This window comes from Ilyonectria robusta (assembly GCF_021365365.1).
Source record: "Ilyonectria robusta strain PMI_751 chromosome Unknown BGZ61scaffold_37, whole genome shotgun sequence".
In the NCBI taxonomy this organism is placed as follows: Eukaryota; Fungi; Ascomycota; class Sordariomycetes; order Hypocreales; family Nectriaceae; genus Ilyonectria; species Ilyonectria robusta.
Window position 1 is genome coordinate 133,572 of NW_025764471.1, and position 27,698 is coordinate 161,269.

The 27,698-nt window shown below is 52.1% G+C and overlaps 4 protein-coding genes across 4 annotated transcripts; 2 read left to right on the top strand and 2 right to left on the bottom strand.

Moving 5' to 3' along the window:
* Positions 1-3,304: 3,304 nt before the first annotated feature.
* On the bottom strand, positions 3,305-4,058 carry BGZ61DRAFT_464174 (uncharacterized protein). Its single transcript, XM_046247472.1, has one exon. The coding sequence runs from the start codon at positions 3,960-3,962 to the stop codon at positions 3,360-3,362; it is 603 nt and encodes a 200-aa protein (XP_046096117.1). The 5' UTR covers positions 3,963-4,058; the 3' UTR covers positions 3,305-3,359.
* Positions 4,059-8,797: 4,739 nt separating this feature from the next.
* On the top strand, positions 8,798-10,479 carry BGZ61DRAFT_151412 (kinase-like domain-containing protein). Its single transcript, XM_046237375.1, has 4 exons — positions 8,798-9,080; positions 9,135-9,290; positions 9,385-9,836; positions 9,887-10,479. Exons 1-4 carry the CDS (start codon positions 8,895-8,897, stop codon positions 10,284-10,286), a joined length of 1,194 nt encoding a protein of 397 aa, XP_046096118.1. The 5' UTR covers positions 8,798-8,894; the 3' UTR covers positions 10,287-10,479.
* A 3,744-nt stretch (positions 10,480-14,223) lies between these two features.
* On the top strand, positions 14,224-14,785 carry BGZ61DRAFT_564021 (uncharacterized protein; the record flags this gene model as incomplete). Its single annotated transcript, XM_046255883.1, has 1 exon — positions 14,224-14,785. One exon carries the CDS (start codon positions 14,224-14,226, stop codon positions 14,602-14,604), a length of 381 nt encoding a protein of 126 aa, XP_046096119.1. The 3' UTR covers positions 14,605-14,785.
* A 1,075-nt stretch (positions 14,786-15,860) lies between these two features.
* BGZ61DRAFT_464201 (uncharacterized protein) lies at positions 15,861-16,366 on the bottom strand (the record flags this gene model as incomplete). The annotated part of the gene is made up of 1 exon (XM_046247473.1): positions 15,861-16,366. Exon 1 carries the CDS (start codon positions 16,284-16,286, stop codon positions 15,864-15,866), a length of 423 nt encoding a protein of 140 aa, XP_046096120.1. The 5' UTR covers positions 16,287-16,366.
* Between the last annotated feature and the right edge of the window lie 11,332 nt (positions 16,367-27,698).

A 27,698-nucleotide genomic window follows, 5' to 3' on the forward strand; every position in this document is an offset into this window, starting at 1 on the left:
CTGAGTTCCAGACGAAGGATTTGAGTGATCCACGCTACAGCGGACGAGACCACAGAGGCGCCGGAGGCCAGGATCCCGCTGGCGGGAATTGGATTTGATCACGCTCGCGGCGAGTTGGGAGATTGCGCGACAGAGACAGTCCTCGGCGGAGCGACGGGTTTCAGATCTGGCGATGTGTGACTTCGGAGTGGGCAATGTCTAGCGCGGAGGAAGACCAAGGTGGCTCTGTGTGCGGGAGTGTGTAGCAGCGAGAGCTGGGTCGGCAGGTGATCAATTATGCCAACCAGGTAGGTAGTTGGATGGCCGCGGCGAAGGTGGCAGAGGAAGAATTAGGGGGCATATAGGTGTATTAAGAAGGCGAGGAAGAGAACGAGATGGGAGATTAAGAGGTGAGGTCGACGAGGGGTACTTAAAGAAGTCTGGGGAGGAGGGGAGGAAGGAAGTCGGTAGTGGAGGGGGGTTTGCTTTTTAATATTAGAAGCCGACCAGAGAGGCGCGATAGAGGTGACCAGTGCTCAGGTCGTGGTGGAGGAGGGCCAATCATGTCGATTGGGGTCGAACCAGGTTGAGTCGAGAGAGTTGAGTTGGGGAAGCAGTGGGAGATATCGATGAGGTGAGTGGGTTCTGGGCCTTGATCAGGCTCGACAGGGATCAAGAGGGTAAGGGCTGGGGGAACGTTGCGATATCAGCCAGGACCAGGGCCGGGCGATAGAAAAATGGACGGGGGGGCCAGGGAGCACGCGGCTAACGGTCACGATGATGCACTTGGTTGTTAGTTATAGGTGTGAGCGCAGGTGGCCGTGACAGGAGGAGGGCGAGAAGCTGGAGCCAGAGGAGGAGCCACGCAGCAGGTAAAGACAAAAGGCCAGGGGGCCCTGATATGGCGGGTGTCAGTGGGGCTCATTCGGCAACTGGAGCAGAGACGTCGTAGCTTGACTTGGGTAGGAGGAAGTGAGCGAGCGAGAGAGGGAGAAAAAAGGCCAATGAGCCATGGTGGACATGGTGGATGATGGGACAGGGGCATGGTGGCCTTGGTAGTGGGCGTGGTATTTGGCGTGGTGGGCGTAGTGGCCTTGGTGGGCGCGGTGGACATGGGATGGGCGGGATGGAGACGGGGCGGGCACTACCTACCTTAGTACGTCAAAGATGAAGGGGAGAGAACCTGGAATAGTGGCTCCAAGCGTAGCGTCCGGTCGTGGTCGTGTAGGTAGGTGTGTTGACAGAGCGAAGGGATGACACTGCACGTGGGAGCAGGTTTGAACCCTGCAACAAAGCGCTTGACATGGCCCTGAACGGCTGCACATGGGCATCCTAACGATGCTACCATTGAAAAGTGCCGCGAATCATACGATGATGGTTACCGGCCGCCCTAATGCCGTCGCTGAGGGCGCCACACAGACGGCTCTGAGAGGGAGGGTCACTAGTTCATCGATCATGCCATCTCCAATACGGGATGGCTTCCCAATGAACTCAATTCGCCCCAAGACGGTCGGCAGGTCAAGCCACAGCATTCCCACTCAAGTCCGATACATGACGGCACGGTCCAACGGTTTCTGAGCCAAGCCTGGCCAGGAAACCATCGGCCTCAAAGCTAACGAAAATTAAGGCCCATCACCGTATCACCGTATGGTGGCCGCAGCGCTCCAGGTTCCAACTGCATCGGCATCGAGACCATCCAGTGCAGCCGTCGTCCCGCGCATATTTTGCTCCACTCTGACATCTCTTAGTAGCCATTTGCCTGCTCGTGGTCCTCGCCGTCATGTGAGTCTATTGGCCAGGCCTTGTCCCTGCGAAAAAGATAGATGTCCATCAGACCACAAACTGCTCCGCAGGTCAGTCCCTGACCCATTTTGTCAATCTTCAGACTTGAACTGTTTAGGTTAGCGGTCGAACGGCGTTGTGCAGCGCGGGGTAAGTGCAAGACACTACAGGGCTGACCGATATGCTTGCCTCTGCAGGGAACAGCGATGGCCCTGCTGACGCCCAGGTACTGTACCTGTATCAGTCAATCCTCCCTTTCCCGATTCTGTCTGCCTATTGCGAGCGGATGAGCGGTTCTTGACCGGTGGCTGGATAGTTTTGATGCTCAATCAAGGCTTCCCTGGCTTTCAATTGTTTCATGGCTTGGTCGCTTATGAACTGTCTATCAAGACCGGTCAAGTCCTAGAACCATATCACATAGTATCTCAAGATGGGTTGGCTAAGGGACAAGTGTTGACTTGGCCCTTCTCGTCGTCCTGTACTATCCAGTACATCCAAGAACGCAGTAGTGATGCAATCTAACATGTCTGATACGCAACTAATACCCCTTTGGTGTAGGTTTTATTTCTCGCACCAGGTTTACTGCCACAGCGAGCCTCATTATTCTGAAGCTATCCCTATGGAGACAGGTTGCCTCCAGCGCCATCATGCATTCTGAGTCGGATTTGACAAGGTCAGACGCATGCACGGCCAGCCAAGAAGGAACAAGCGCCGCCAAATCCACGCCGCTCCCTGCCTACCCTCCCTCCGCCCCGTCATCAATCTCGCTGAGGGGGATGCGGACCCGCCAACAAAGCAACCCTTTCCCAACCATGCAAGATATCCTGGCCGCGGATCTGTTACACTGCAGCGACTAGCGACTAGGGGCTTTCCTCCCCGCCTCCCCCTCCCCTACTGTACTGCCTATTAAGTCGGGGCAAGATACAGAAAAGGTGCTGTGTCGGTCTGGAGCGTTGAACAGCCCAACAGTTAGCCCTACCGATAAAGTTTCTCTGTACATACCGCGTTCATAACATCTAGGCTAAAATCTGGATGTGCGTTGGTCGCGCGGATATGAAGGCAATTCCATTCGGGACAAACCCCCGCGACATGAGTCTGGGCAGCAACAGGACCAATAATGATGGGGAGGTTTATCAAGCACCCATTTGTGGCTGGGGTCCATGACACCCCCGGCTAGTAGGGCTCGAGCGCCAGCCCCCCCCCACACAGAGCTCAGAAAAGGAGGCCCTTGGGGAAGCTTGATGATGCAGGGAATAAAGTGAGGGTTCAGACGAGATATTGGTGTGCGGTACTCCGTATGCAAAGTCGCATTATGTAACAAGAAGTGTTGGTACATTTATTATCATAGAAAAATAGGTGAGAGCTAATGTACCTCTTCTTTTGCGCATTTTAATTGGACCGGCCCCTTCACTGGTACGGGGGTGCAGTCTTAGGAGCACTGAGGAGATAGAGTAAGTCGTGTATTATAACTATCGGCCTACATGTCATCTGGTTGGAGTCTCAAAAGACTCCTAGTTCCTGGTACCATTAGCCTTACAACAAGTTCGAAGTCGCAATATCCCGTGTTAGACCTATTTGCACTCCTAATTCCTGCTCAATTAGTGTGTATGAACGAAAACAGGAGGGTCCCATATGTCGAGTATCCACAAATTAGCCTTCCTTCGCTTGCCGTCCATGTACAGTACCACGTGCCCCTGACTAATCTTGAGAGTGTGTGATATTCCCGGAATATCATTGGCCCAGTATCCGTAGCCGCTTGTACTCAGAAATGTAATGCAACCACCCTGGCCACGAGATTGTCTACTACGCAGTATTCCGTTAGAATCTTGAACAGGGTGTCTGGAAACCCCGCAGTAGCAAAAACCTCCCCAGACCATGTCACTAACGAAACATCCCGGTAATTTTCCTTGATGGAGAGGCCATCTGCCGTTGACATGTGGTTGATTTGTCAGCAGTGGGTGGGGCTTGGCAGTCCCGTCAACTCGTACTGGCATGAAAAAGTCCGGGCCTCGAAGACCCTCTCGCTGGACGACCGGATCGTCGAACTGACTCAAGAGCATGGACCGTTGCCGGCGAGAGCAGCTCATCTCATTCTCCACGGCAGGTGGTCGGGATACCTGTTCGCCGCTTCCGGTGCGGTTGAGGTCGCTGGGAAGCGTCGAGTGACAAGCGAGGTTTATTCCGCATCTCTCACGACACATCACAAAATTCTTCAGTACGGCTGGCCACAGACTACATTGCTAGTTGTGTCGTGGCCAGTGCGGGCGAGCGGGGCCATGCTGGGTGGTGCAGGGTTCATGTCAGCCCCTCAGTCTTATTGGACCTTGGCTAGCATTACCCGCTGGGCCAAGCAACTGGGGCGGGAGACTGATTCAGAGACCCAGTTACGTTGATAGGCTCCGCCATCATATCAGAGTACCATCTCAACGTCCTGCTCGGGGTCGCTGCTGATGCCTCCTGTGGACTCCTGGCCCGCTGTATGAGCAAACTAGAATGAAACGGACATAGGGCTGGCAAGGCCCCCTGCTCACTCAATTCTAGCACAAACGGGTATATGCATGGCTGTTTTAGTGCAGTGGAATTTGGTGCCAGGGAGCTCGATGCTAAGACTCGGCTGCAGGAAGAACCTGTCATCAAATCAAAGGTCCACGGCTTCATACTGACATGGCTCCTACATAGAGTCGAACGGAATTTGCCGTAGTAGGGAAGGGGCAGAGTCCTTGCGATAAGATCCTGGGGTGAATTCACGCACCTTTTTCTCAGCGAGTGTAATGCTCGTTCTCAGTCTGCTTTGGCCAGTTAGGTCTCGGGCAACATTACGTAGCAAAAAACGTCATTCCCTGCGTGCCAGCGATTCGATCGTGGCCCTCTAAGAAAGAGAATCCAAACTGAAGACTCATGGGCAACAGCAATGAAGTCAAGTGCCGATGACCTTGCGCGGCAGTACGATAGTGTGATGGAACAGGTGGGGGATGCAAATCTCAGGGGGTAGGACCAAGAGGATACTCTCATGGATCCTAGGATCCGTGCTTATGTATGCGGTCCAGAGTGGGGATTTCCAGCCCGCAATCATTTCAGAGTGGAAGGGCACAAGGCCTAATTTAGTGTGAGGGCCGCTATACCGGATGCCCGACTGCCGCATGATTTTTTGCCCTGTTAATGAATGGCAACTTCCGTTCTGCTCCCCTGCTCAAACCATCCATGTCGCGCGGTACGTATCCGTAACTCATACCGATTTCTTGGTGACGAGACGCACGGTGAGGAAATGTCATGCAAAGTGCGCTGTTGGCTGTTGGAGAAGCTCCCCTACTCCATTCCCCAGATTCGGCCCAAGGAGTAGCGGGCCTTACAACACCCAATTTCCCTTCGAGAATCCTTATGGCGATAGGCGGTAGGCTACCAGTCGCGAGACACAAGCCAAAGAGCTTGTGAACGATGCGTCCTTGGAACCCCACATTAATCCGAACTCAGTCGCAGATTACTCCACCTGTGGACGCCCTTTTCCACGTGGCTTGCCGTCAAGCATGCCTAATAAACTGTCAAAAGACGCCGGACTTGAGCAGGATGGTTTCTTGAAAAAGGGAGGATGGAGCAGCGGACCAGCTGTCTCTCCTGGAACTCGAGTCGGCGGCCACGCTGCGCGAGAGTGAGCCTCTCGAGCCGAGTGCCTAACTGTCATGCGACGGCCAACTCCTCGACCTCACCCCTGTACCGCACTGGCTGGGACCGGTGGGATTGGAGAGTCGGCCACGACCGCCACGACCGCAGGACCGAGCGCGGGGCTGGATCTTGATTCTGCAACCCCTACGTCGATCCCTTATAGCGATTCCCACACGGGAACTTCCGTGGTCGAGAGAGTGATACGCGAATCCTTATCCAATTGCTGTGAAGGAGTTTTCGCACCGGCGTCTGGAGCTTAAACAGTAGCGCCAATTATACGATTCGTATCTTAACAGCAGAAACTTGAAGTTGAAGTAACGTGCATGATAAGCATATGCACCAAACAAGCATGTGCACCACTTTCACTTAACCATGAAGATAAAACATAGCAAAAAAACACAACAAAGCATCTAATCAATTAAAATCAACCACTATGCTCTTCCCCAGATATTGCAACAACTATCTGACATGTTCTTGCGTTATGCCCGGTCTTGCCGCATGTTCCACAATGCCTTTCCTTCAGTCGCGCCGACCCTCCTTGACCACGATTTCTCGACGATTCGGCCACTACCTGCGCATCAACATCCTTCTGTTCAATTGAATCCCTCCCTTCATCTAGAGTCATCTTTCCTCCATTACGGAGGCGTGTCTTTTTTGCTCTGCGCCGCTTATTAAGGGTCTCATTCGCCTGTCGAAGGATCTGGATTTCAGACTTCATTAAAGCCATCTGATGCATTATTGCCCTCATTCCCTTAGAAAGCGACTCAATCGCTTCAAAAATAGATGTCGGGGAGCTGCTTTGGTGCCTTTCAACTCGTCTTTTGAGGAATTCAGACTGAGAGCTAGCCTCAAGGACGGTCTTTGGGGTCTTTGTGTTAAGGGCTGGCCCTTTAAGGATCTTCCGTGCAAAGAGTGCTGTGAATTGTCTATCTAAATCTAAAGAGCAAGAAAGGATTTCCCTCGGTAGGAGTCTCCATATAGTTTTTATAGTAATCCTCAGGAAGTCCTTGGGAAGTCTTCGGGAAATCTTTGGGAAATCTTCGGGAAGTCTTCTGCTGGTTGCCCGGTGACTTCCCGTATTCTCGGAGATTATTCTGCCGGTTGCCCAGGGGACTTCCCGTGCCCTCTCGGTAGATCCCGGCAGCTGAGTTTTGGTCTGACTCTGGCTTCGGCACAGCCGCAGCTATGTCCCCAGGCTCCAGCCTGTAACACTTTGAGACCCAAGGGTCGGGGAGGCTCGCATCGTCCTCAACAGGTGTCGGAGTCCGTAGCTGCACATCAAGCTTTGATATAACACTTTCCGGGTCTAAAGGAACAAGCCCGGCCCCTCTAAAACCTTCCTTGATATTGTTTTCTGTCATAGCGGCTTGGTGGGCAGCGTAAAAGGCCGGAAAGAACTCGGTCTTTGAAACGTGGGTTATTGAGCATCTGATCAAATGCTCTATTTCCCGACCGTAGGCCTTTTTGAGCGGCCCAAAGCACCCGACGTCAAGAGGCTGGAGTAGATGAGACGAATGAGGTGGCATACAAAGCGTGACGATGTTGTTTTCCTCACAATATGTCTCGAAGTCGGTCGAGTGGTGGCTTTCATGCCCATCGAGGATCAGAAGGCGATGGCGACCATTTGATCGGGTCTTTGTGTGCAGATTAAAGTGCTTAATCCACTCAAGACCCGTCTCGTTGTCAGTCCAGCCATTTTTGGTCGTGGAGATGGCCCAATCGCCCGGGAGGTTGCTTTCTTGGTACCAGCTGGCAAGGTGATATTGGCCCGCAACCACGATGAACGGCTGGATCGCCCAGCCTTCCGCATTGATAGCCTGGATAACTGTAACCCATTCCCGGTTTCCAGGCTGCACTGATTTCGGCCTTCCACGCCTTTCTACGCCTGTAACGACCATTCCGCTTGCGATCATACCCATCATAAAGCCAGTCTCATCAAAGTTGTAGATATCAGCAAGGGTAATACCATATTTCGCGATTGTGTTCGCCACGAGCGAAAACCAATTGCGAATAATAGTCGGATCTTCGCATTTGGCCCTCTGATAGTCGTATTTACGAAAAAATCGCGTCTTGAGGTCTGGGTGTCGCTTGACGAAGTTGGAAGCCCAGCGCTTGCCAACGGGTGACGCGTCGCGGTCAGCGAGTAGTCGATTAGCCATTTCTTCTACACCACGCAGTCGTGGGGGAAATCCTCGCGAATCTAGGTCGAGAATGAACTGAATAATGATTCGTTCCTCTAGATCAGATAGTTTTCGTGATTTAGGGATCCAATCGCCTCGAGAAGGAATGCCATTCTGTCGCCGGCGTAGGGCATAGTAATCGACCTGGTATAACCCTGCGGCGCGCCGGAGGCCCAATGTGGGGTCATTTTGAAGAGCTTGAAGGGCAAGAAGAATATTTGCCTCTTTATTTGACTGTGACATATTTTGTAGTTGAGAAACAATTGATTAGATGGAAAGAGTAGAGATTGAGGGATTTTTGGTGCACATGCTTGTTTGGTGCACATGCTTATCATGCACGTTACTTACTTCTAATATCTGCTAGCCGAGTCAAAAAGTGGATCAAGCTTTGGCAACGACCAACCAGGGTCGACTATATGAGGCTCTCGATGTCGACGGCCTTGATGAATTCTCAGAGTCTACACCTAAGGATCTTGCTCCTAAGCATTTCCCACAATCCTTTATTCCACTATCACAGGGGCCTACCGATCACGATAATTCTACGCCGCCGTCCGCATCGAGACCATCATCATGGGCAACGGCCAAGGAAAGCCCGTCGACCTCAATGGCGAAGGTACGTGAAATCCCCTGCGCCCTTGTCCGCGAGTCCCCACGCCCTCTTGTCTCTCCCACTGTGTCTTGCATGGTGCGGCGTCCTTCCCGTCCTCGTGCGCCCCCCACCCGGCCCGGGGCAATTGAGATTGTGCCATCGTAGCAGTGAGACCGCCAGATCAGACCGACCTCGCTCACGAACCCACGCTGACCCCCACCGCCGCAGTCAGCCTCAACCACTTTCGCTTGTTGAGAGTCGTCGGCCGAGGCGCCTTTTGGAAAGGTGCGCATCGTCAATCGCACGGACACCAACCTGTACTTTGCTCTCAAGTACGTCCGCAAGGATGAAGGTACACAACCGACTCGCTCTTTTCTCCGTCCCACCCGTCCCCTCGACTCCTGTCCCACGGTTCCCGTCTCGACGACATCCCGTCCCTCCGCCTCAAAGCCACGTCTCCTTAGCTGCGCAATGTGTTTGCTCCGACGCTGACCACCATGCCATGACTGCAGTCGTACGGTCCAAGAGCGTACGAAACATCATCCGCGAGCGGCGAATGCTCGAATACCTCAACCACCCCTTCATTTGCAACTTGAGATACAGCTTCCAGGATATCGAGTACATGTACGACCCCGCCAACCCCATGCCGAGGCGTGCTATGCTGGTGGCTTACCCGCAGCGATAGCTACCTTGTGGTCGACTTGATGACCGGCGGTGATTTGCGATTCCACATCTCCAGAAAGACCTTCACCGAGGAGGCGGTCAGGTTCTGGATCGCCGAGCTGGGGTGCGCCCTGAGGTATATCCACAGCCAGAACATCATTCACAGAGATATCAAGCCCGACAACGTCCTTCTCGACGCCGACGGCCACGTCCACTTGACCGATTTTGTACGCTCCTGCCGTCTATGCCCCGGAGGTGTGCATTTGCTAACCTTGAGCTAGAATGTTGCCTCGGACGTCGTCGCTGGCAGGACTCTGACCAGCAAGTCCGGTACTCTGGCCTATCTTGCCCCCGAAGTATATGCTGGAAAGGGATACGATGTCCGCGCAGATTGGTGGTCACTGGGTGTCCTATTCTATGAGTGCATCTACAACAAGGTACGCCTCAGTGGCTGCACGCTTCTCTCTGAGCAGACGACATTGCTCTCGACCCCCTCCGTGTGCTAGATAATCAGAACTGATTCGATGACAGAGACCCTTTGGCGGTGACTCCAAAGGCTCCCTCAGCTCGCAAATCCAAGCCGCCAACCCCAAGTACCCCATCACTCACCCCCCCGTGTCGCTCGCCTGCCTCTATGCGATCGGCTCCGCCCTCGACCCCAACCGAAACACTCGCATGGGATCGACATGGGACAGCTTCGCCAATCACGAATTCTTCAAGGTCTTCGACTTTGAGCTCCTCGAGCAGAAGCGGATCGAGCCCATCTTTGTTCCCTGCTCCCACAAGACCAACTTCGACGGCACCTACGATGTGGAAGAACTACTCTTCGAGGAAGCGCCGCTCGAGGCCCGAGCAAGACGCCAGAAGCCGAGAGAGCGGTTAAAAGAGGATGCGACCAATAAGGAGATCCGCGAGGATGAGCTATATCGGATGATTGAGACCGACTTTCGGCCGTTTGACTACAATGTGGCTGCATACAAGAAGTGAGGTGGCTCATCCTTTTGACCTGTAGCCCGTGTGCTAACCCCAACAGGATCACTGAAGCCGCCCAAGGCCTTGATGATGAGGCGCAACCCGACCCGGACAACGCTCTTCAGGCCATCACGACTGATGAGACTACCCCCATGCCGGCCCCTCCCCCCCGGTACCAGAACGACTTCCCAAACCGCCACCACCCCATTATCGCGGGCCAACGAGTCACAAGTCCCATTGGGGGGGTTCAGGTGACGCTCATTGGAGGTGGTAGCTGGTCAGAGTTTGTATGCCAGGATGCGACCCTACCGACGGATGCCAATAATGCCGCTGAGGGCGAGAATCAGGGCTCAGGCGGCATGTTTGGATTCCTGAAGAGCAAGAAAGGGTGGGACAACAGCCCGAAACCCAAGAAGAGGGGTGTGTTGGGTAAGAAAGGCGCCCGAGCTGTCATCAGTTAGAGAGGGCTCACAATGGGCCATTTGCGCGCGTCGGCGACGATAGATCGATACCCATGAGGACACAGCGAAACATATAAGGAAGAAAGGGGCAGCTCGTAGTGACTACCTTATATGGCATAACTGTTATTTTACCAAATCGAAGCCCTCATGAAGCTGGATCTCCTCCCGAAGCCCGATCGCAAGAACTGGAGGAAGTGGTGCCTTTTTGTATTTTGCGAGGCACATTGCGTGCGCAGCCCCGCTTGCTCCGCATACCATGTAAGCATGCCTGCTTGCTAATTGTAGTAAGAAAGAGAATTCCGCCTGTCCCCAGGAACAACACGCACATACCTATCAGATGCACCCCCCTGTTCCCAAGAACACAATCAAGCCTGAAAACAGATTCTTAATTCTCTACGAACTTATCCCTGATTGAAAACTCGGGTTTCGGGATCAAGAATGCCAATTGTGTACAGTTACCCATAGCTATGTATGGGCTGCTGGTGGTGGTGGCTTTCATATACGATGACCTCTCACTGCTGAGGATGCCCTTCTTCATTAGCACAGGGGCCCGGGCCCCATTTTGGGCATTGTTCAGCACGAGGTGACCTTGAGTGTACATCATAAAAATTGATAGATGATCCTCCTCCCAGAATACCCCCAGAAGGCATGATGGGCTCCCGATCCGCCAACTGCTTTGCCTTATTACCCAACACGGGGAGCAATGAAGGGCGAGGTAGACTACGCATGAAACAGAAGCTTTGAGCATACAGGCCTGCCGTAGCCAAGTTTATTAGACATATGTTGTGCCGATATTAATGTATACAAGCCCGTAGGACAATCCGTGAAGGCGTTGCAAGGACAGTCCGTGACTGGGGTTGTCTTCGAGATCCAGTTTAGGAGATACCAAATCAGCATGTGGGACTGGACGCATCAATCAAAGGTAGAGTATTCCTTCCAGTTCCCCAAGGTGCAAGCTTTGAGTTTCTAGAGGTGTCTCGAGAAGGCGAGACAGGTTTCGTTGGCCGAAGTGGTTTAAGAACGAGTGATCGAGTGCAGAGTCGGCCCATCTGGGCTGTGATAGTGCCATTCGCTCTTCATAACGATGGAACCTATCTTTTTGCAGCTGAGGCCTACCATACGCCACCACCCTTTCGACAACCCCACCCTTTCGTCAGGCAAAAAAAAAACTCCCCCACCAAAACTCAACACTTTCATTTACACGCAGCTTGACCAGAATAAAAGCTATTTGCAAATGGTTGCTTGGTGTAAACCTACAATTGATGTATCTATTGATTTTTAGGCCTTTTTATCAGCCTCCCCGACCGGGTGGTGCGCTGAGGTGGTACGATTTCTTCTCCGACTTCAATTACCGAAGCAGCCTCCGATTCTGACCCTGACTCCCCCGAAGAGCTATAATTCGCCACAACAGGCTTCCTTTCGCTTCCTTTTTTGGTAATCGCTTCTCCAGAGGCTAGAGCCTCGCTAAGAGTCATGAACCGTTTATTGGGATTCGGAACTGCCTTCCTCTTCTTCCCTCTCTTCAGACGGGCCAGTTCCTCCTCCAGACTAGCAATCTTTACGCTATGCGCCATTAACGTCTGTTGTTGAGTCTCAAAGCCTTTGGCTATCACGTTGTATCGTCTCCGTGTCTTTGGTGTTTTGTTTAGCCCAAGATCGCGAATTTGGCGGCTGGTTTTTGGTGTATCGTCCGAGCCAAAATACGGCGCCCGCTCTGGAGTCCTCCTTGGGCTGTCATTCGGCTTATCCCCTTGGATTTCTGGGTGCCGCAGAGCTTTGGCACGTGAAATCGGCCAATTGCCAGTAACTCTCCAGCTGGAGAGTATATTCTTCTTCGTCATTCCCGCTTCACGAGCCTTGGCGTAGGCTCTGATGAAATTGTAACGGGCTGTGCCCGTAGGTGGCCTCGGAAACCCTCGGCCTTTCGTGGCCCACTTTTTACCTTTAAGCCATCATGATGAGTATATTTATGGATGGACCTCCCCTACTCTCTTTCTCTTCTTCTTCTTCTTTCCTTAAGTTTGGTATACTCTGTAGAGTGGCCTAGCTAGTTGCAATATACTACCTTGAGACCGTTACAGAAATTGACCTTATCCATCGGAGCAGAATCAGTCAATGAAGCGAACTTTTCCAACTCTCGTCGATATGCGGCTTTGGAGGCATTGAATACTCCATTGTCCAACGGCTGGAGCCCATGAGAGCAGTGTGCTGGCAGATAGCAACAATAAACGTTCAAAAAGCACGTGGCCATCCATTCATCCTTCCGTCGCTCAGTAGTGATCTTGAGCTGAAGAAAACGAAGAACATACTGTGGCATAACTCCCATGACCATCTAAAATGATCAGTCTCGCGTCAGAGTCGTCGGCAGGCATAGTCTGGGGCAGATAGACTCTTTCAAGCCATTCAACGCCAATGTGGTCGTCAGTCCACCCGTTAGGTGAAGTTATGTAATGCCAGCCGGCTATCTTCTTGAATTCATCAAGAAACCACTGTTTTTGTAGTTCTTTCCCCTTGAAGATTATGCCAGGAGTCAAGGCGCGGCCGTCAGCAGTGATAGCTTCGATGAACGAGGTCCAATTTCGAGTTTGTGGTCCCTTGAGAAGAGCCTTTCGCTTTGGGTCCGCGCTTCCGACCACCAGGCTATCCAAGCCTAAGAAAGAGAGTCTAGTTAGTCAAATTTCAAAACTATGGAGAAAATAGACATGGAGGCTTGCCAAAACCAATCATGATACCCCCTTCGTCAACGTTAACAGTGTTCTCAGGCCGAATCCAGCCGTACTGGCCCTCCCTGATATCGAAGTACCAATGAACCGCTTTAGGCGTAAAGGAGTCAAACCTATTGGCTTCTTGACGTCTACCGATCTTAGTCTTAAGGTCTGGGCGGCGCTCAATGAATCTGGCTACCCAGTTGCGTCCTAATTCCCGTTGGTCGCCTTGTTGTCTTAGCAAGCCTATGACGCAAGCGCGAATCTGATTGTGGGACGGAGCATATCCCAGAGACTCCTGACGAAGAATCCAGAAAGCCAATTTGTCTTCCTGAGTCTTGGATAGCCATTGACTAGGCTGAATTTGCTCTTTTATGGCTGTCTGGCCGTTAAGTCTGTCGATTAGAGTGGTTCGAGGCAGTCCCCGTCGCTGAGCCGCCTGAGGGGGTGACAAGCCATTATCGGTAACATCTAGTATAGCCTCGGCCATGTCGTCTTCTGTATATTTCCAACGAGGCCGCGATGAAGGCATTTTGACCGCGTTGTGAGAGACTGGCGGGAGAAATGTTGGGAAAGAGCGGTGAGGAAATTGGTGATTGAATTAGTGATATTTCCTTGCAACGGCCCGCATATATCGCGTGGCCCACTCAACTATACGAGACCGGAAAAGGAAATTTAAATCAATTCTATAATTGATAGATGCAACTACTTGCAAATAACTTTTATTTTGGCCAAGTTGTGTGTAAGTGAAATAGTTGAGTTTTGGTAGTGGTTTTTTTTTTTGCCTGGCGAAAGGGTGGGGTTGACGAAAGGGTGGGGTTGACGAAAGGGTGGTGGTGCATGGTAGCTGTTTGAGACAGCTTCTTATGCTCGAGATCGCACACACGTGTGCGCTGCTTAGGCACGATTGGGAGGAGGAAACCTGGATGAGAGAGTTTAGGGTCCATTGTGAAGAAACATTTCGCGAACGACGAGGCAAGTCAATTCTACAAGCCCCCTAGATATGTGTACCACGCAGCTAATATATAACAAATGCTATAGATTACCGGTCAGTTGTCCTGACTAGAGTTCTCCAGTGCATAAATGTACTAACGCGGAGCAGGAAGTATATACTCGACTATAGTCTTTCCTATTCCGACAAGATACAAACCATCCTCACAACCATCTGCAATATTGCCTCCGAGCCAGGGGATACTCGTTCTGGTATACTTAGTAGGCTTTATAATAGCCTAATGAATAGTCGACTGAGTGAGCACTGCAACGACGAAAGTCTCATGTTGGACAAGTTAAGTGAGCTGGTGGATGCCGGTTGGTCGCCACGATACGATGAAGAAAACGAGAACGCCCTCACTTGGTTGATGCTGAATACGCAATCGCTCAGCCAGACCTCCCAGTATTCTGGCAGCTGGCTTGGGAGCGCACGCCTAAGGACAACGATTTTGGGTGGTATTGAGTCCCTCAGTCAATGTATCCTTACTGCTTATGGGCAGAATATGAGTTTGGATCTTGAACAGGCTAGCAAGGTGTTTATTGAGACAGCAGAGGCACTAGAAACTATTCTTTGGGACATTCTACAAGAGGAAGGTAAGGGAGAACCTGGTAATAAGGAATGAGCTGATGGAAAGGAAATGGTGGTCATTTTATGTTAAGTTGAGGCATGGGTGAGCGAGTAAGTAAATTTATCGTTTGGCATCTTCAAATTTTCACTTTTGCAGGTAATTTAAGCTGAAATTGAACCCTGAACCCTTTAGGGAAAGATGATGTACCTACAGTTGCGCCACTCGCCGTTCTAACGCAATGCTGCCTCTATGGTAATTGACCAACCTAATTTATGACCATGGACGGCCAGATGATACCACAGCCTTAATGTAATAATTTCTCTAGTAACGGTCTGATATCTTCAAGGGCCGAAGATAACACATTAATTTCATCATTGAGTCTCGATTGCCTTTCAGCCTTCGGACTTGCGTCAGGGTCCATACTGACGTCTTTGAACAGGGCGTCATCATCCATCCAATCTTGAGTGAACAATGAATCAAAATCCCGCAGTATATTCCGCTGGACGACTTGAACCATGATGTTATCAATAATAGGTGTTTTGATATTTCTAACCTAAGCTTGAGATTAGTTGAAGGTGTACGATTGCAGGCAGAAGGAACAAAAAAAACAAGGAATAAGTTAGTTATAAGCAGTAATATTAATGTTTATTATGAAACTGTAGTATAAAAGAGAGAGGGGGGGAAGGAAGGGAAAGAAGAGGAGGAGAATAGTATGATATAATAGATGGTAGGATGGTAATAGTAATAGTAGTGGCAGCGGTTGTTTAGTAGGCTTGCTTTTATTTAAGATGCGCATGGATAGAAATGTTGTTTTAGCGAGGCAAAACCCGGGTGTACAGACAGAAATGTTGTTTTGGCGAGATAAAACCCTGCAAGCGTGTGGATTGGGGGGGCGATAGGAAATGAAAAAGCGAGAGGAAACGAGGTAGCGTTGTACAGTAGGAAGACATGCCTAGACCCCGTTTCAATTTAGACAAGTGACGCTCCTACAGCCTTCCGGCATCTGGCATCGGCATCATCGAAGTAACTGACGGTTCCTTCCCTTCTTAATAGACAGAAGGTTCTATTTACGCCCGCAGTTGTGACCCCTACGGTGCTGTTTTCCATTTGGGTGACATAACCCATAATCCACTGCTTGTGGCTGGGCTAATTGACCCTCAGGAGACTTTGATCGAACATTTGACGAGCGTCCTTCACTCATGTCTCGCCGTGCATCTCTCATCCCAGCCGCATCCAAGCAAAACAGCAGAAACGCTCAAGCCGCTGGATGTCAGAGGCCATAGCCTCATTGCCCCCATCATACCGACGCCCAGTCACAGACCCTCGTTCTGGTGTTGCAGTGTCGACTCTGGTTGGGGCTCCGGTACAGCTTCGTCAGCGAGGCGGCCGCTCCATTGCGCCTTCTCGTCGAGCTTATCGTTAGCGGCTGTGTTCTTGGTGCGCGGGCGCATGACGGCATCCTGGCTGCTCATGCGGCGGTCGAGAGCACGGTCGAGCTTGGCGCAGAGGGCGAGCTTCTGCATGTTGTCTGTCTTCTCCTCACTGAGGACGACGCGCTGGGAGGAGAGGGCCTTGTTCTCCATGCGGTCGATGTCGGAGGCGATGTCGCGGATCTCATTGGTGGCGGAGCCGTTCGTCTCGACTGTGAGAGCAAAGGAGGGAGCGGCGACACTGTAGGTGCTGAAGCGCACCGATGTGCGGGCCTTTGTGTGGGAGGGCGTGGTGTTAGTGGGCATCGTTGCGGTTCGTGGTGAAGATAATTGAACGATGGGTCGGTGATGGTTGAAGTTGGTGGAAGAGGGAAGGTGATGGATGAGATTACTAGATGGCAAAGAAAAAAGGGAGGGAACAATATGTGTAAGGTCTTTGAAGGGACGGTATTCAAAGCGAGGCAGACCGGTTTTTTTTTTTTTTTTTTTTTTTTGGAATCTGGATTGGTATTGTTCCAGGTGGGAAATGGGAGAGGTCAGGGAGGCAGAGACAATGGGCTCAAGCATGCGGTTAAGCAATCAATTGGAGAGACGAAACACGACCAAATTGATGGCGCCATGACTGCTGGCAAAAGCTAGGTAGCACTGGACAGGCGCTGGGCGGATGGTAGTATCGGTGGTCCTCGTGGTCTGACGACGGCGACGATCTTTGGTTCAGGATGATGGTTCATGCAATGATGGCCGTTGATACGCGGCTGGGTGTTGGTATCTCTGGTACCAACGAGCCTGGAGGACTAGAAACTCGTGGTGGAAAGGCGACTGGGTGATTTGGTGTCGGGCGGGTGCTCGCTCGTCACCTCAAGAGCATCCTCCAGACTAACCAATCATGTGTGCGTATTCAATCGCTTTTAGTGCAAGATTTGGGTTGCGATTGGATAATCCGCTGATGTAGTCGTTTGTTGCTGGAACATGGTTTTGAGGGGTTAAGCGGGAGGGACGGACCGTCCCAGAGTGAAGTACAGAGCGTGTACTGGTGTATTTCGGTTCCCTTACCTCCCGGTTTCGGGACCTTATTCTCAGGTATCTGAGAGACTCGCCCGCCCAAAGAACACCTGCGCGCCAAAGAGCTCCTGCCCACAAGTCAAGACTTGTCTAAGTCAAAATGCCCCGCATCCCCTCGTGGTTGTTAACCTGCGTCGGTGTATTCGTTCGTGATCGCCGCAAACAGAGCCATGATGCTGACCGACTGAAGTCAAGCCTGAACAAAATAGACGACCCCTGCTGGTGCCACCATTGTCGGTGTCTCTGTCTGCATTGCAAGGTGTGGCACGCCAGCGGCATTTGCCGGGGAGGGAGAGGCAGGGGTGTTGGGCCGCGCTGAGAGAGGGAACGCGTGTGTGGTGTTGGAAGATGGTGTGGGGCAACAGACACACACATATACACCAGGTTCAAAGTTTTCCTGGGCTCTTGAATCATAAACAGATATCGCCCGCACGACGGCTCGTCTTCTAAGCTGCGCTAGCGTTTTGGGACGAGCATTTGTCCTTGCCCCTCACCCGTAATATGAGCAAACTAGAATGAAACGGACATGGGGTTGACAAGGCCCCCTGCTCGGCTCGCTCAATTCTAGCACAAACGGGTATTTGCATGGCATGGCTGTTTTAGTGCAGCGGAGAATGCCGTCAGCAGCTTTTCCTTACAGGGTACAAGACACACGTCGAGATGGAGGGAGCGAGGTCGAGAACTGAACGAAAATGTAGATCAGAGGTAACTACGAAGGCAGCAGCCAAAAGTCTGGTTCCAGTAGTGACCCCTGGTTGCATTAGCTTCTCGGTACAAAACTAGTCAAATCAGACGGTATTAAGGTTAGTACCCGTTGGTATTGTGGGGCAAGCCGCCGACCAACCTCAGGACGAGGTTGGTCCCATAAAAACCCTTGTCAGGTCCTTTAATAGTTGTCACCTGTTTGGTGCAAAATGCCGCTTTTTGACCGTTTATTCTGCCTTCATTTTAGATATATAAAATCTTTAAAAAAAAATAACCCTAGATTATAGAGATTGAGGGCTTTAAAACGAATAAGTTATCTTTTTAAATTCTTATATAAATCTTAGAAATATTTTCTCTTTTTTTTTCCTTTTATTAAAAATTGGAGGAAATTAATGTGAACAGCCTCTAGTAGCTGGATTCCAGCTATCTAGTCCAGGATGCTATTTACATCAAAGATGAAGAAGAAAGAAAGAAGTTCCTAAGTGCCCCTGAGCTGTGGAACGATTTCTCATCCCTGGCGCGCACGAGCCTAGTACTTCTTGCGGCACAGCCGCAAGGATATGGGCCCTGGCCCGTGACAATTTTACACCAAAAAGGTGACAACTATTAAAGGACCTGACAAGGATTTTTGGGACCAACCTCGGGACGAGGTTGGTAGGCGGCTTGCCCCACAATACCAACGGGTAGTGTAATATCCCCCAAGTATAATGATATTAGTCCACAGTCTGCCCAGGGAGATTAATAAAGGTTGACGTAGGGTTAGGTTATGGTTATAAACACTACGGAGGTATATACTGTGCTTTTGGTGGGGTATGGGTGTCACGATTGGATCCAGACTTGTCCGCTACCTTTGTACGGAGTAGAGTAGGTAAATTAGCTAGATGCTCGGCATTCAGCTGCAGCATTTACCGACCGTGGATGCTGTCAATAACCGTGCACCGACCTGTGTGCCATCTCGCTGTTACATGCAGGGTTATTGTATAAGTGCATGATGCAAAGTAGGGCAAGCAAGATCTGGCTCAGGTTGCAAAACCGGCTATGGAATAGGAAACGTCGGCGATCGACCGGGCATTCGGTCCATGACGAAACTCGTGTGGCTTATGACCATCTTGTCGTCGTCGCAGCCACAAGCACGCTCCCACTATATGCACGGGAGAGATTTTCAGTCTGTATTGCAAACTCAATTCTCATTTTCACACTTGATGCATCTTTCTGTTTGTCAGAGAGCCATCACAAGTGTGATTGCTTTCATGATCCCAGTTGAGAAATGACAACGAAAACAATTCTTCTCCGCACCAATGCCGAGTACGGCCAAGCGAGGCTCTTGCCAGCCGGTAGCCATGCCCATGTACCCTTGTCACTTGACGCAGAAGTCACCTCAGCGCGGTGATCATGACCTCCAGCGGCCAAGCACTCCGCAGGCTCAAGGGAGTCAGACTGGAGATGACTTAACAATTATCTATGGTAATAGTCGCTCCCGTGATGGACTACCGCGCGCCCATCTGCACCCCGAAGATGCAAAGCAGTCACCTCAAAGAAGCACAGGCAATTGGAGTACGTGCAGTAATGGGTAACGTTTCGTACTGTGGCGGCAAGAGGCATCCCCAGAAGACTAGTGAAATGGATCGACGCCTTCTGTTCGAACCGGGCGGCTAGTATTGTAGTGAACGGTCACACTTCCGAGCGGTGAGAACTACCACAGGCTGGGCTCCCACAAGGGTCACCTCTGTCGCCGGTGTTGTTCAACGCGGACCTCGTGCAGAGCAGGACCAACTCGATGGGAGGTTCGATCGCGTTCGTTGACGACTACTCAGCCTGGGTGACTGGACCAACGGCAGAAACGAACAGAGCAGGCATCCAGGCCATCATCGGCAGAGCACTAGAATGGGAAAGACGGAGTGGAGCGACATTCGAAGGGGAAAAGACGGCGATCATTCACTTCACACGCAATCCCGAGCGTACCAGCGACGCAACCTTCGTGATCAAGGGAAAGACTGTTCATCCTCAGCAAAGCGCCAAGATACTCGGAGTGGTGATGGACTCGAAACTACGATACAAGGAGCACATGGCCAGAGCAGCTGCCAGAGGCCTCTCGGCAGCCATGTGTCTGAGGAGGCTGGAGATGCTGTCACCACGAACATCAAGGCAACTTTTCGTAGCAACGGTGGCACCAACCATGGACTGCGCCTCCAACGTGTGGTCCCACGTATGTGGAGTAAGGGAGACGGGCTGATTAAATAGAGCGCAGAAGATTGGAGCACAAGCGGTCACAGGCGCCTTCCGGGCGGTGTTAACAGCAGTGGCCGAAGCAGAGTCAAATATCCAGACGGTCGGCGAGCGACACGTTCAGGCCGGCATCAGGCTCCTGATCAATGTCGAACCCTGCCGAAGACGCACCCGCTGTCAAGGCTCAAAGTGACAGAGAGTCGAAGATACATCTCGCCGATGAAGAGACACGCACTTGCACAAGATGAGGGCGCGATAGACCAGATGGAAACGATTCGAGCATACGCGTTGCCACCATGGCATATACCGGTGGAATACGACCTTGACCGAGAGACCGCACTTGACGCAGTTGAGGGGACACGGAGCGCCCTCATCGCAACTAGCTTTTCGGATCGAAACGGCACAGTGGGCATGGGAGGCGTCGTGTGCGACACAGGCTGTGGTGGACAAGATGGTGTTATAACTAAGTACTCTGTCACTCTCGGGTCGAGAGTAGAGCAGAACCTATACACGGCTGAACTAGAGGCGACAGCCATGGCGCTGAGATGCATGCCTGACGGGCTGCGCCACCGAGAGCTAATCTTGATGTCGAGCAGTCGATCAGCACTGGAGGCCATCGCGCGACCGCGGCAGCAATCGGGACAATGCACCATCCGCGAGATTTACAAGCACGTCGAACGACTCAAAAAAGGAGGCAACAGCGTCAGGATGCGGTGGATGCCCGCCGGAGACAAGGACTTCACCTTGGGGCCCAAGGCGAAGGCGGAAGCTCGAAAGGCAACGGAAGCGGAAGACGCACCAGCAAAAGCACCGTACCAGGCTCGCTCTACACGGATGAGAATAGCGGTAGCACAGCTGTGGCAACAAAGGACCCTGCCTGACAAGGTAGGGAGCTACTCGAATCGATTCGATAAGGCGCTGCCAGGTAAACATACACAAGCGCTATACGATATGCTCAAGAGACCCGAATCAGATACTCTCTCACAGCTCCGTACGGGGATGGCGAGGGTCAACAGTTACCTGCACAAGATAGGGGCAGTGGAGTCGGACGTGTGCGACTGTGGACAGGAGGAGAGACGATCGAGCAATTCCTGTTCAGGTGTACGAAGTGGGATGCACAGCGCGAAGGCATGCAACCAGTTGGGCAAAACATGATTGGGAACCTTTCCTTCTTTCTAGGAGGCAAATCGGCGTCAGATGGCGAAGAATGGACACCTAACCTACAGGCGGTGCGAGCGACGGTCAAGTTTGCGATTGAGACGGGGAGATTGAACATGAATCAGGAGAATTTGACACACTATTGACCAAACTTAAGCCGCCTACAGGCCCGCCCCGTGCCCAGTGCGGCCCCCTCCCCCGAAAGGCGACGAGGCGACGGAAAACACATCAACCAACACGCAACCAACGGACACAATCTCGACGCCCGGCTTGTATGTGCGCGCGTGAGAGAACCACGCTCATTCAACTCTCAAGCCCACCCCCACCCCTCCCCCTTTCCGCACCAAGACCGATAAGTACAATTTTGCAGGGCCAGCCGCCCATGGCTTGGGCTAGGGACCCTGTCTGCGTGAAGACACCACTGCCACCCTGTTTACTAGGAAACCGCAACTGGGCCGTCGACGATGGCTTGTCTCTGGCCGTGTTTGACTTGGTCCACTGCTGTCTTTGACGCTGTCTTTGACGCTGCCTTTGATCGCCTATTTTAAACTTGCCGATGCTTTATCCAGCCTCTCTCATGCTTATGTTTAAGGCTCTTTCGCGGCAAAAATGCAGGAACCTTGCTGCCGCGAAAGACACACACGTTGCAAAGGTCCGAGAGACACATTCCCGAGCTTGAAACACGACCTCTCTCTCCTATTCGGGAGACCGAGCGGATGAGACTGTGACCGGGCTTCTGGACCCCAGAGGCTGAAAACCCAAGTTGAAAGGAATGCGCAGATATGGAGATGATTCACGGCATTGACTAACGCGGCCAGCAGGTCCGGCTGAAAGGCGAGACAGTGGGAAGCAGCCCGGCATTTGACAAATGCGCAACCTGCACATATCGCCAAGCCTTTGGGCGCATCTCATCGACCCCATCGTGTTTCCGCGTAATGTACTGTACCAAGCGGCTGGTCGGCACCGCCTCTCGTGAGGTCTCGTCATGTCCTGCCCCCTGCCACCGGCCCTGTCTAAGCGCGGAGATCGACGCTCCCGAGGACCCTCAGCGGACGCAAGACGGAGTTGTCGCTCTGGGGATACTTCAACTTGCAGGGAACATGTCCACCTGGACACCATTGACCTGTTCAAAGCTGAAAAAAGGCCCTTGTTCTGTGTAACTGCCAAGATGGAGCATCTCACCGCGCTCGACCTGACAAGTTTATTGCATGCTACCCCATCGTCCGTTCCCCCCCCGGTCCCCCTCGTTCCCCCCGGCCCCCAACCCTGGTCCTGTCCAGGCCGTCTCCTTGGAACGAAGATGGAGGAGAGGACGGCTGGGCCAAGGCAGTTTGCGTGGCTCAAGTCCAGAGTACTTTGAGGAGTTGCAACGCGGAGCCGCTGGGCTGAGTCCCCGGGCGGCCCCCAACCCTCCAACAGGGCTGATTGTCGGTCGTGGACTGATGGGCCGGTCCGGACATGACGTGCCCTCCATCTGGAGTCTCGCTGAGAGTCTCGACACCCTCTCACACCCTCTCGGGACTCGCTCTAACACGGCACGTCTTGTACTTGTCCACGAGGACTGCCCTGGACGGGACTGGATTGGGTAGGGCATTTGTCAAGCATCGCATCATCCATCCTAATCTCTATCGCTCACGGCACGCACCCTGTGGGCCCTGTTGCCTTTTCCCACATAGCGGACCCGGAGGCCCACCACCGTTCCGCACTGGTCGAAGTCCAGCGCTACGACCCTGTTTCCCTTTCTGTGAACGAAGTAGAGCACTCGGTACCGGTACTCTTGCCATGCCCGTAGCCGTAATCTACTAATTAGGCCTTTGTCATTGTCATGTACGAAAGGACGCACATGGTAATTACGGACCACGGTGCAGCAGCGCAGCGCTGCTGGAACAGCTGGCCCATCCCCGCCCCACCGCCAAAAGCAAACAACACCACCAGCCGTGACCCAACCGGCCGGCCTAGTGCGGCTGCCTCGTTGCTTTTTCCTCTTCTGCACCTTGACCCTCGAGAAAATGTTCTGAATTTCCTGCCCGGTCGAGGGTGACCAATGAGCGGACGCGACCCGAGTCCTGGTGATTGGGCAAACCGAAGCGCCCTTCCTTCTCCTGCGGAGTCCCTCAAGGGCCCTCGTGTCTGGCCTCTCCACACGCACTTCGGGTCTCCGAGGACTAGGTAACTGGGTCTCGGTTCTGCACGATCCCCTGAACCGCCCCGGCAGTCCTCCCTGTGTCCACTGACAGATTCCTTCTATGCTTTTTTCCTTTTTCTGTTATGCCTCTGATGCCATGAAGCATCATCGCTCTGTACTGTCGACCCTGCCCCCCCTGTGCCGCTTGTTGTTGGGCATCAACAGATGGACTACGGGCCCTGGCTCGGTGGCTGAATCTGTACCGGTGAGCCTCTTCTCAGGTCTAAGGTTTGTCACAGACGACTGGACGGCATATGCCGCTATCCCCGGGTGTTCGTCAGGGAGGTGGACCACGCCTGAACCATGATCAGCAACGGTCGCCAGCTGGCACGGACAACGACTACGACTAATAAAATGCCTTCGTCACATCTCACATAGCCCAGATCCTTGTCCACAGCACTCCTCTAACAGCTTTCACATCGTACCGGCAAGAACAGCCGTAGCCCAGGCTCAAAGCCACTAACTTCAAACAACCTCAAGTTGGCAGACCATGCTTCAGCTGCTGAAGATAGGATGCTGAACACTTGGAGAAATTGGCCTTCAAGCAGGTCTATCAAGCAAGAAGTCGAGCGAGGCGAAGGCAGCAAGAGCGTCAGATGAGAAGGCAGATGGGTGGTCAAGATCAAACCGTTTGAAACTGTAAACAGCTTAGCGTGTTTTCGGGCCCTATGAGGTCTGTCCTCCCGGGCGGAGTAAATTTCATTCATTCAACTGTGTTAAGCCTCCCGTCAGGTCACTCCAGGGATGTCTGCCCAATTAAAATGTAGAATCGAAAGATACATCTTTCCCCACCAAATTTAGCCGTAGATAGAAGTCCCGATAATATCTCGAGTTACTTAATAATGCATTTTTAGATTCCCCTCATGTGGGACCCAATAGAGCCACGGGTCCGTACACTCACGGGTCCTCTATTAGTCAGCATAACCCTAACCCTCTGCCTTGCTGCCTTTTCCGTCTCCCTTCTGCTTCACCGCCTGATACTTCATCATATCTATCCTTACTTACTACTATTAACAAAATGAACTCTCTTCCTCCTCAACAGTGGTATTCATCACAAGAAGATCTTATTCTAGATCTCAATATCTGGGCAGCAATCGGAGGCTATAAATTTATAACCAGAAGATCAACTACAGAAAGGTCTGGTCGACTTACGGTTACCTACGCATGCAATCGATTTCGCACTGGCTGCCAATTTTCAATAGTAGCCAAGGAAGAATGGAGTGGAAATTGGCTTCTTAAACATCGAACCGAAGCTCGATTTTGTCAACACAATCATGAGCCCCAAGGCAAACCACAAGACAAGCGACAAGACGAACCACAAGACGAACCACAAGACGAGCCTCAAGCCAGGCCGCAAAACAAGCGACAAGACAAGGGGCAAGATGAGCCACAAGATGAGCCGCAAGATAAGCCAGCAAAAAGACTACCTACATGTAGCAAATGTCATATAGTAGGCCATAGAAGAGGTGCAAAATCTTGCCCATTAAAATACAGAAGCAGCCCTTGATAGTTGTGATGGAGTGGTTATAGGCGGTCAGCGGTGAGGCGAGAATATTACAGTGGGTGTTGCTGACTAAGCGTAGGGACCCGTGGCTGTACGGACCCGTGGCTCTATTGGGTCCCCCCTCATGTAGCTGCTTTGTAACAGGGGTTGTGTGGGGCGAGGTACATTTGGGAGGCTTAGCACAATTGAGGGGATATCAACATGTGATAAGCGCCGCGTCAAGCTAGGGTGTGACAAGGACGGCTTGGGAGTGTCCCCACAAATGTGTCTCAGATTTCACCTTCGTATCTCCGCGGCCCCTATGAGAAAGGACTTGTGTAGTACAAGCTAGAAGCAGCGGCGGGGAAGTTCTCGATGTGTGTGTAAGCTGAGCGGGCCGAATCGATTGACAAAGGGTAATCACAATGGGTTTGATTCCATGGCAAAGCCGTCTTTTTCTCTTTGCCGATGTCTGCCTTGTCTCCTCCACTTTCGAACCCGAAGTCCGGGTGAGAACCGAACCATGGCCCCGGCGAAGTGGGGAATGCATGCAAGTTTGATCACCTCGCTACCCTGACCGCTGCGGCGGCCTTGTTGCTGCCGTCCCACAGGCTATTGGTGCAAGATGCTGTTTTTGGACTTGCAAAGGGCCAACTTCTCTCATATCTGGTCCCTTTCAAACAATCTGCAAGGCCTCGCCCTTCACTCTCCATCCACTATCCAGCGCGAACAATCAAAACCACCCCCAGCATTAGCGGGGTCGTTCCCACAGAACTGTCGACTGCGAGAAGCAAAGTACACTTGAAATGCCGCAACCACAGCCCTGGAAGTCAGAACGACCCTGAATCAGGACAAACCTGCAGGACTTTGCGGATCCTTTCCCCCGGACACATCGCCACCATGCCCTGGCACGGCAGAGCCATCAAAATCCGAGATCGTGGTGGGCGAAGCAGCCCCTTTCTCAACGTTACCCAAAGGACCGGGACACATCGTTCGGGTTGGGCCAGTTCCAAGACCGGACTTGGTGGTTTTGAGATGCCTGTTGGAGAAGGAGGGTTTAGGCTACTAAGAATCAATACTCGGAACGTAAAGTATGTTCTTTCCCTGCTCGTCATTGAAAAACGGCTTCTCAATTTTTATTTTTTTTACTTCCGGTTTAGGAGGAACATGCCAGGAACCAGACGTGGATGGTCCGTGCCTCAAGTTTACAACTCACAACTGAAAAAGCAAGTAAGCCAATAATCAACTGCAGAACCCAAGCGATGCAATAAGCCGTTCGGCGAGCCAGAAAGCTAAGAACTAAATCAAGCTGCTAGGAGCGCCAAAACCAAACCCCCTAAATAAACGGCGGAGTTCAGATGAGAAGCCGGTAAACAAGAGAGAGCTCAAGAGAAAGGTCAAGAAAAAGATTAAATCATCAGTTCATCAATTTACTCATGCGGCAGGTAATCATTAGACCCCGTGTATGCCATGGCCCCTCACCCAGTATCTACCAACCGAAGGAGAGAACGCAGGCGGCAACAAGTAAAGCCCAGCGAGAACTGGCTCGCCTCCGAAACCAAGTCCCAACATCACCAAGAATGGGTCGCAGAACCCATTTATCCAATTTGTTAATAGCCCTCCTCAGCCCAACCAAAGCTCTTTTATCAAGAACCCATCTCCAATTGGCGAAGCTTCCCTCACCCAACACGTTCCACCAAAGCTCCAAAATAAGTTATCCGAAATTTGCTATGGCGCTCATCTTCCACCACAAATCAACATTAAGGAGTCCCGCAATAGTGATGAAAGAAAATTCAGACCTGCTTGGAGAACATGTCATCCCTTCGCCCTAAAAGTGCCATTGTTAATGTGCCTTTTCTGCAAACGTGCCGTGGTGGAGCACGCGAGATGCCCCTCACGGTGGGGGGGGATGCCATCCTTGGATTAGTGGGCAAGGGCCGCCGCTTGATCTTGGGTTGCCCGAAAGCTTCGCTCGAGAGCAATCACCAGAATCTGCCCGTGACTGCATCGCCTCGTCCCTCCTTGCCAAGATCATCGTGGGCCTAATGTCGCTGCTGGCTACGCGTGGCGCCGGGTCTCCGAGGCTGTTTGTCGGCCTGAGCGGCTTGCGGTGAGCACGCCCGCACACCAACGCCAGAGCGGACAAGCTCCAGCTGGCCTCACAGGTGGTCACTCAAAAAGGAAAGGGAGTAAAGCCAGTCGGGGGTTCGAGACTGGACCGCTTTGACCTATTAGAGGGAGCAGGCGGAGGCCAAAGCGCGAGAAAACGCAAGTTCACGCTCTGTTTCAGGGCGCTGGTAGCTCACGCGTGGGACGCTGGGAATCACCAAAGCTACGAGAGCATGACATCATCGGTCGATCAGCGCCGTTCTACCAATGCCGACAGCTTTTCAGGCTTGAGGTTCTAAGCCTTGTCAAGTAACTGTTAGGACAGAGTGACTTTGATAAGAAATAGTGACTATTAAATCTCGGGCTGACATTGAGATTAGCCCTGAACACATTGTGCCTACCTGTGTCCGGCTACGATCTAAGCGCGACGACACCTCTCAGTCCGGCATCGATCCGAAGATTGTTTATGTGAAAACAACGTGCTTTCAAGTCCGTGCATTGAAGAGGACAATCCGTAGTTAGCGCTTGGATAAAGTTCTCAGGCTAGCCTACTACGGTGTCTGCCCCGGAGCTTTCCGTGTCGACTTAATAGTACCTCTCTGTTTCGTCCTAGAGCATACCTCACCTAACCTTGCCCTGCATTATCTTTCCTCGAGAACCGCGGCCCTCAATTCCAGTTGAACGAGAGCTCGCATCTTAGTGGCTCCTGCCCCTTAGCCAAACTTGCCTCGTTCGCTCTCTTCGCTTCTAGCTTGCACCTGCCGTGCTGCCACAGCACTGCTCACCTACA

Coding starts and splice junctions, on each gene's coding strand:
- BGZ61DRAFT_464174 (XM_046247472.1), bottom strand. CDS start 3,962: ATGTGTCGTGAGAGATGCGGAATAAACCTCGCTTGTCACTCGACGCTT.
- BGZ61DRAFT_151412 (XM_046237375.1), top strand. CDS start 8,895: ATGACCGGCGGTGATTTGCGATTCCACATCTCCAGAAAGACCTTCACC. Junction 9,081..9,134: donor ACGTCCACTTGACCGATTTT/GTACGCTCCTGC, acceptor ACCTTGAGCTAG/AATGTTGCCTCGGACGTCGT. Junction 9,837..9,886: donor AATGTGGCTGCATACAAGAA/GTGAGGTGGCTC, acceptor TAACCCCAACAG/GATCACTGAAGCCGCCCAAG.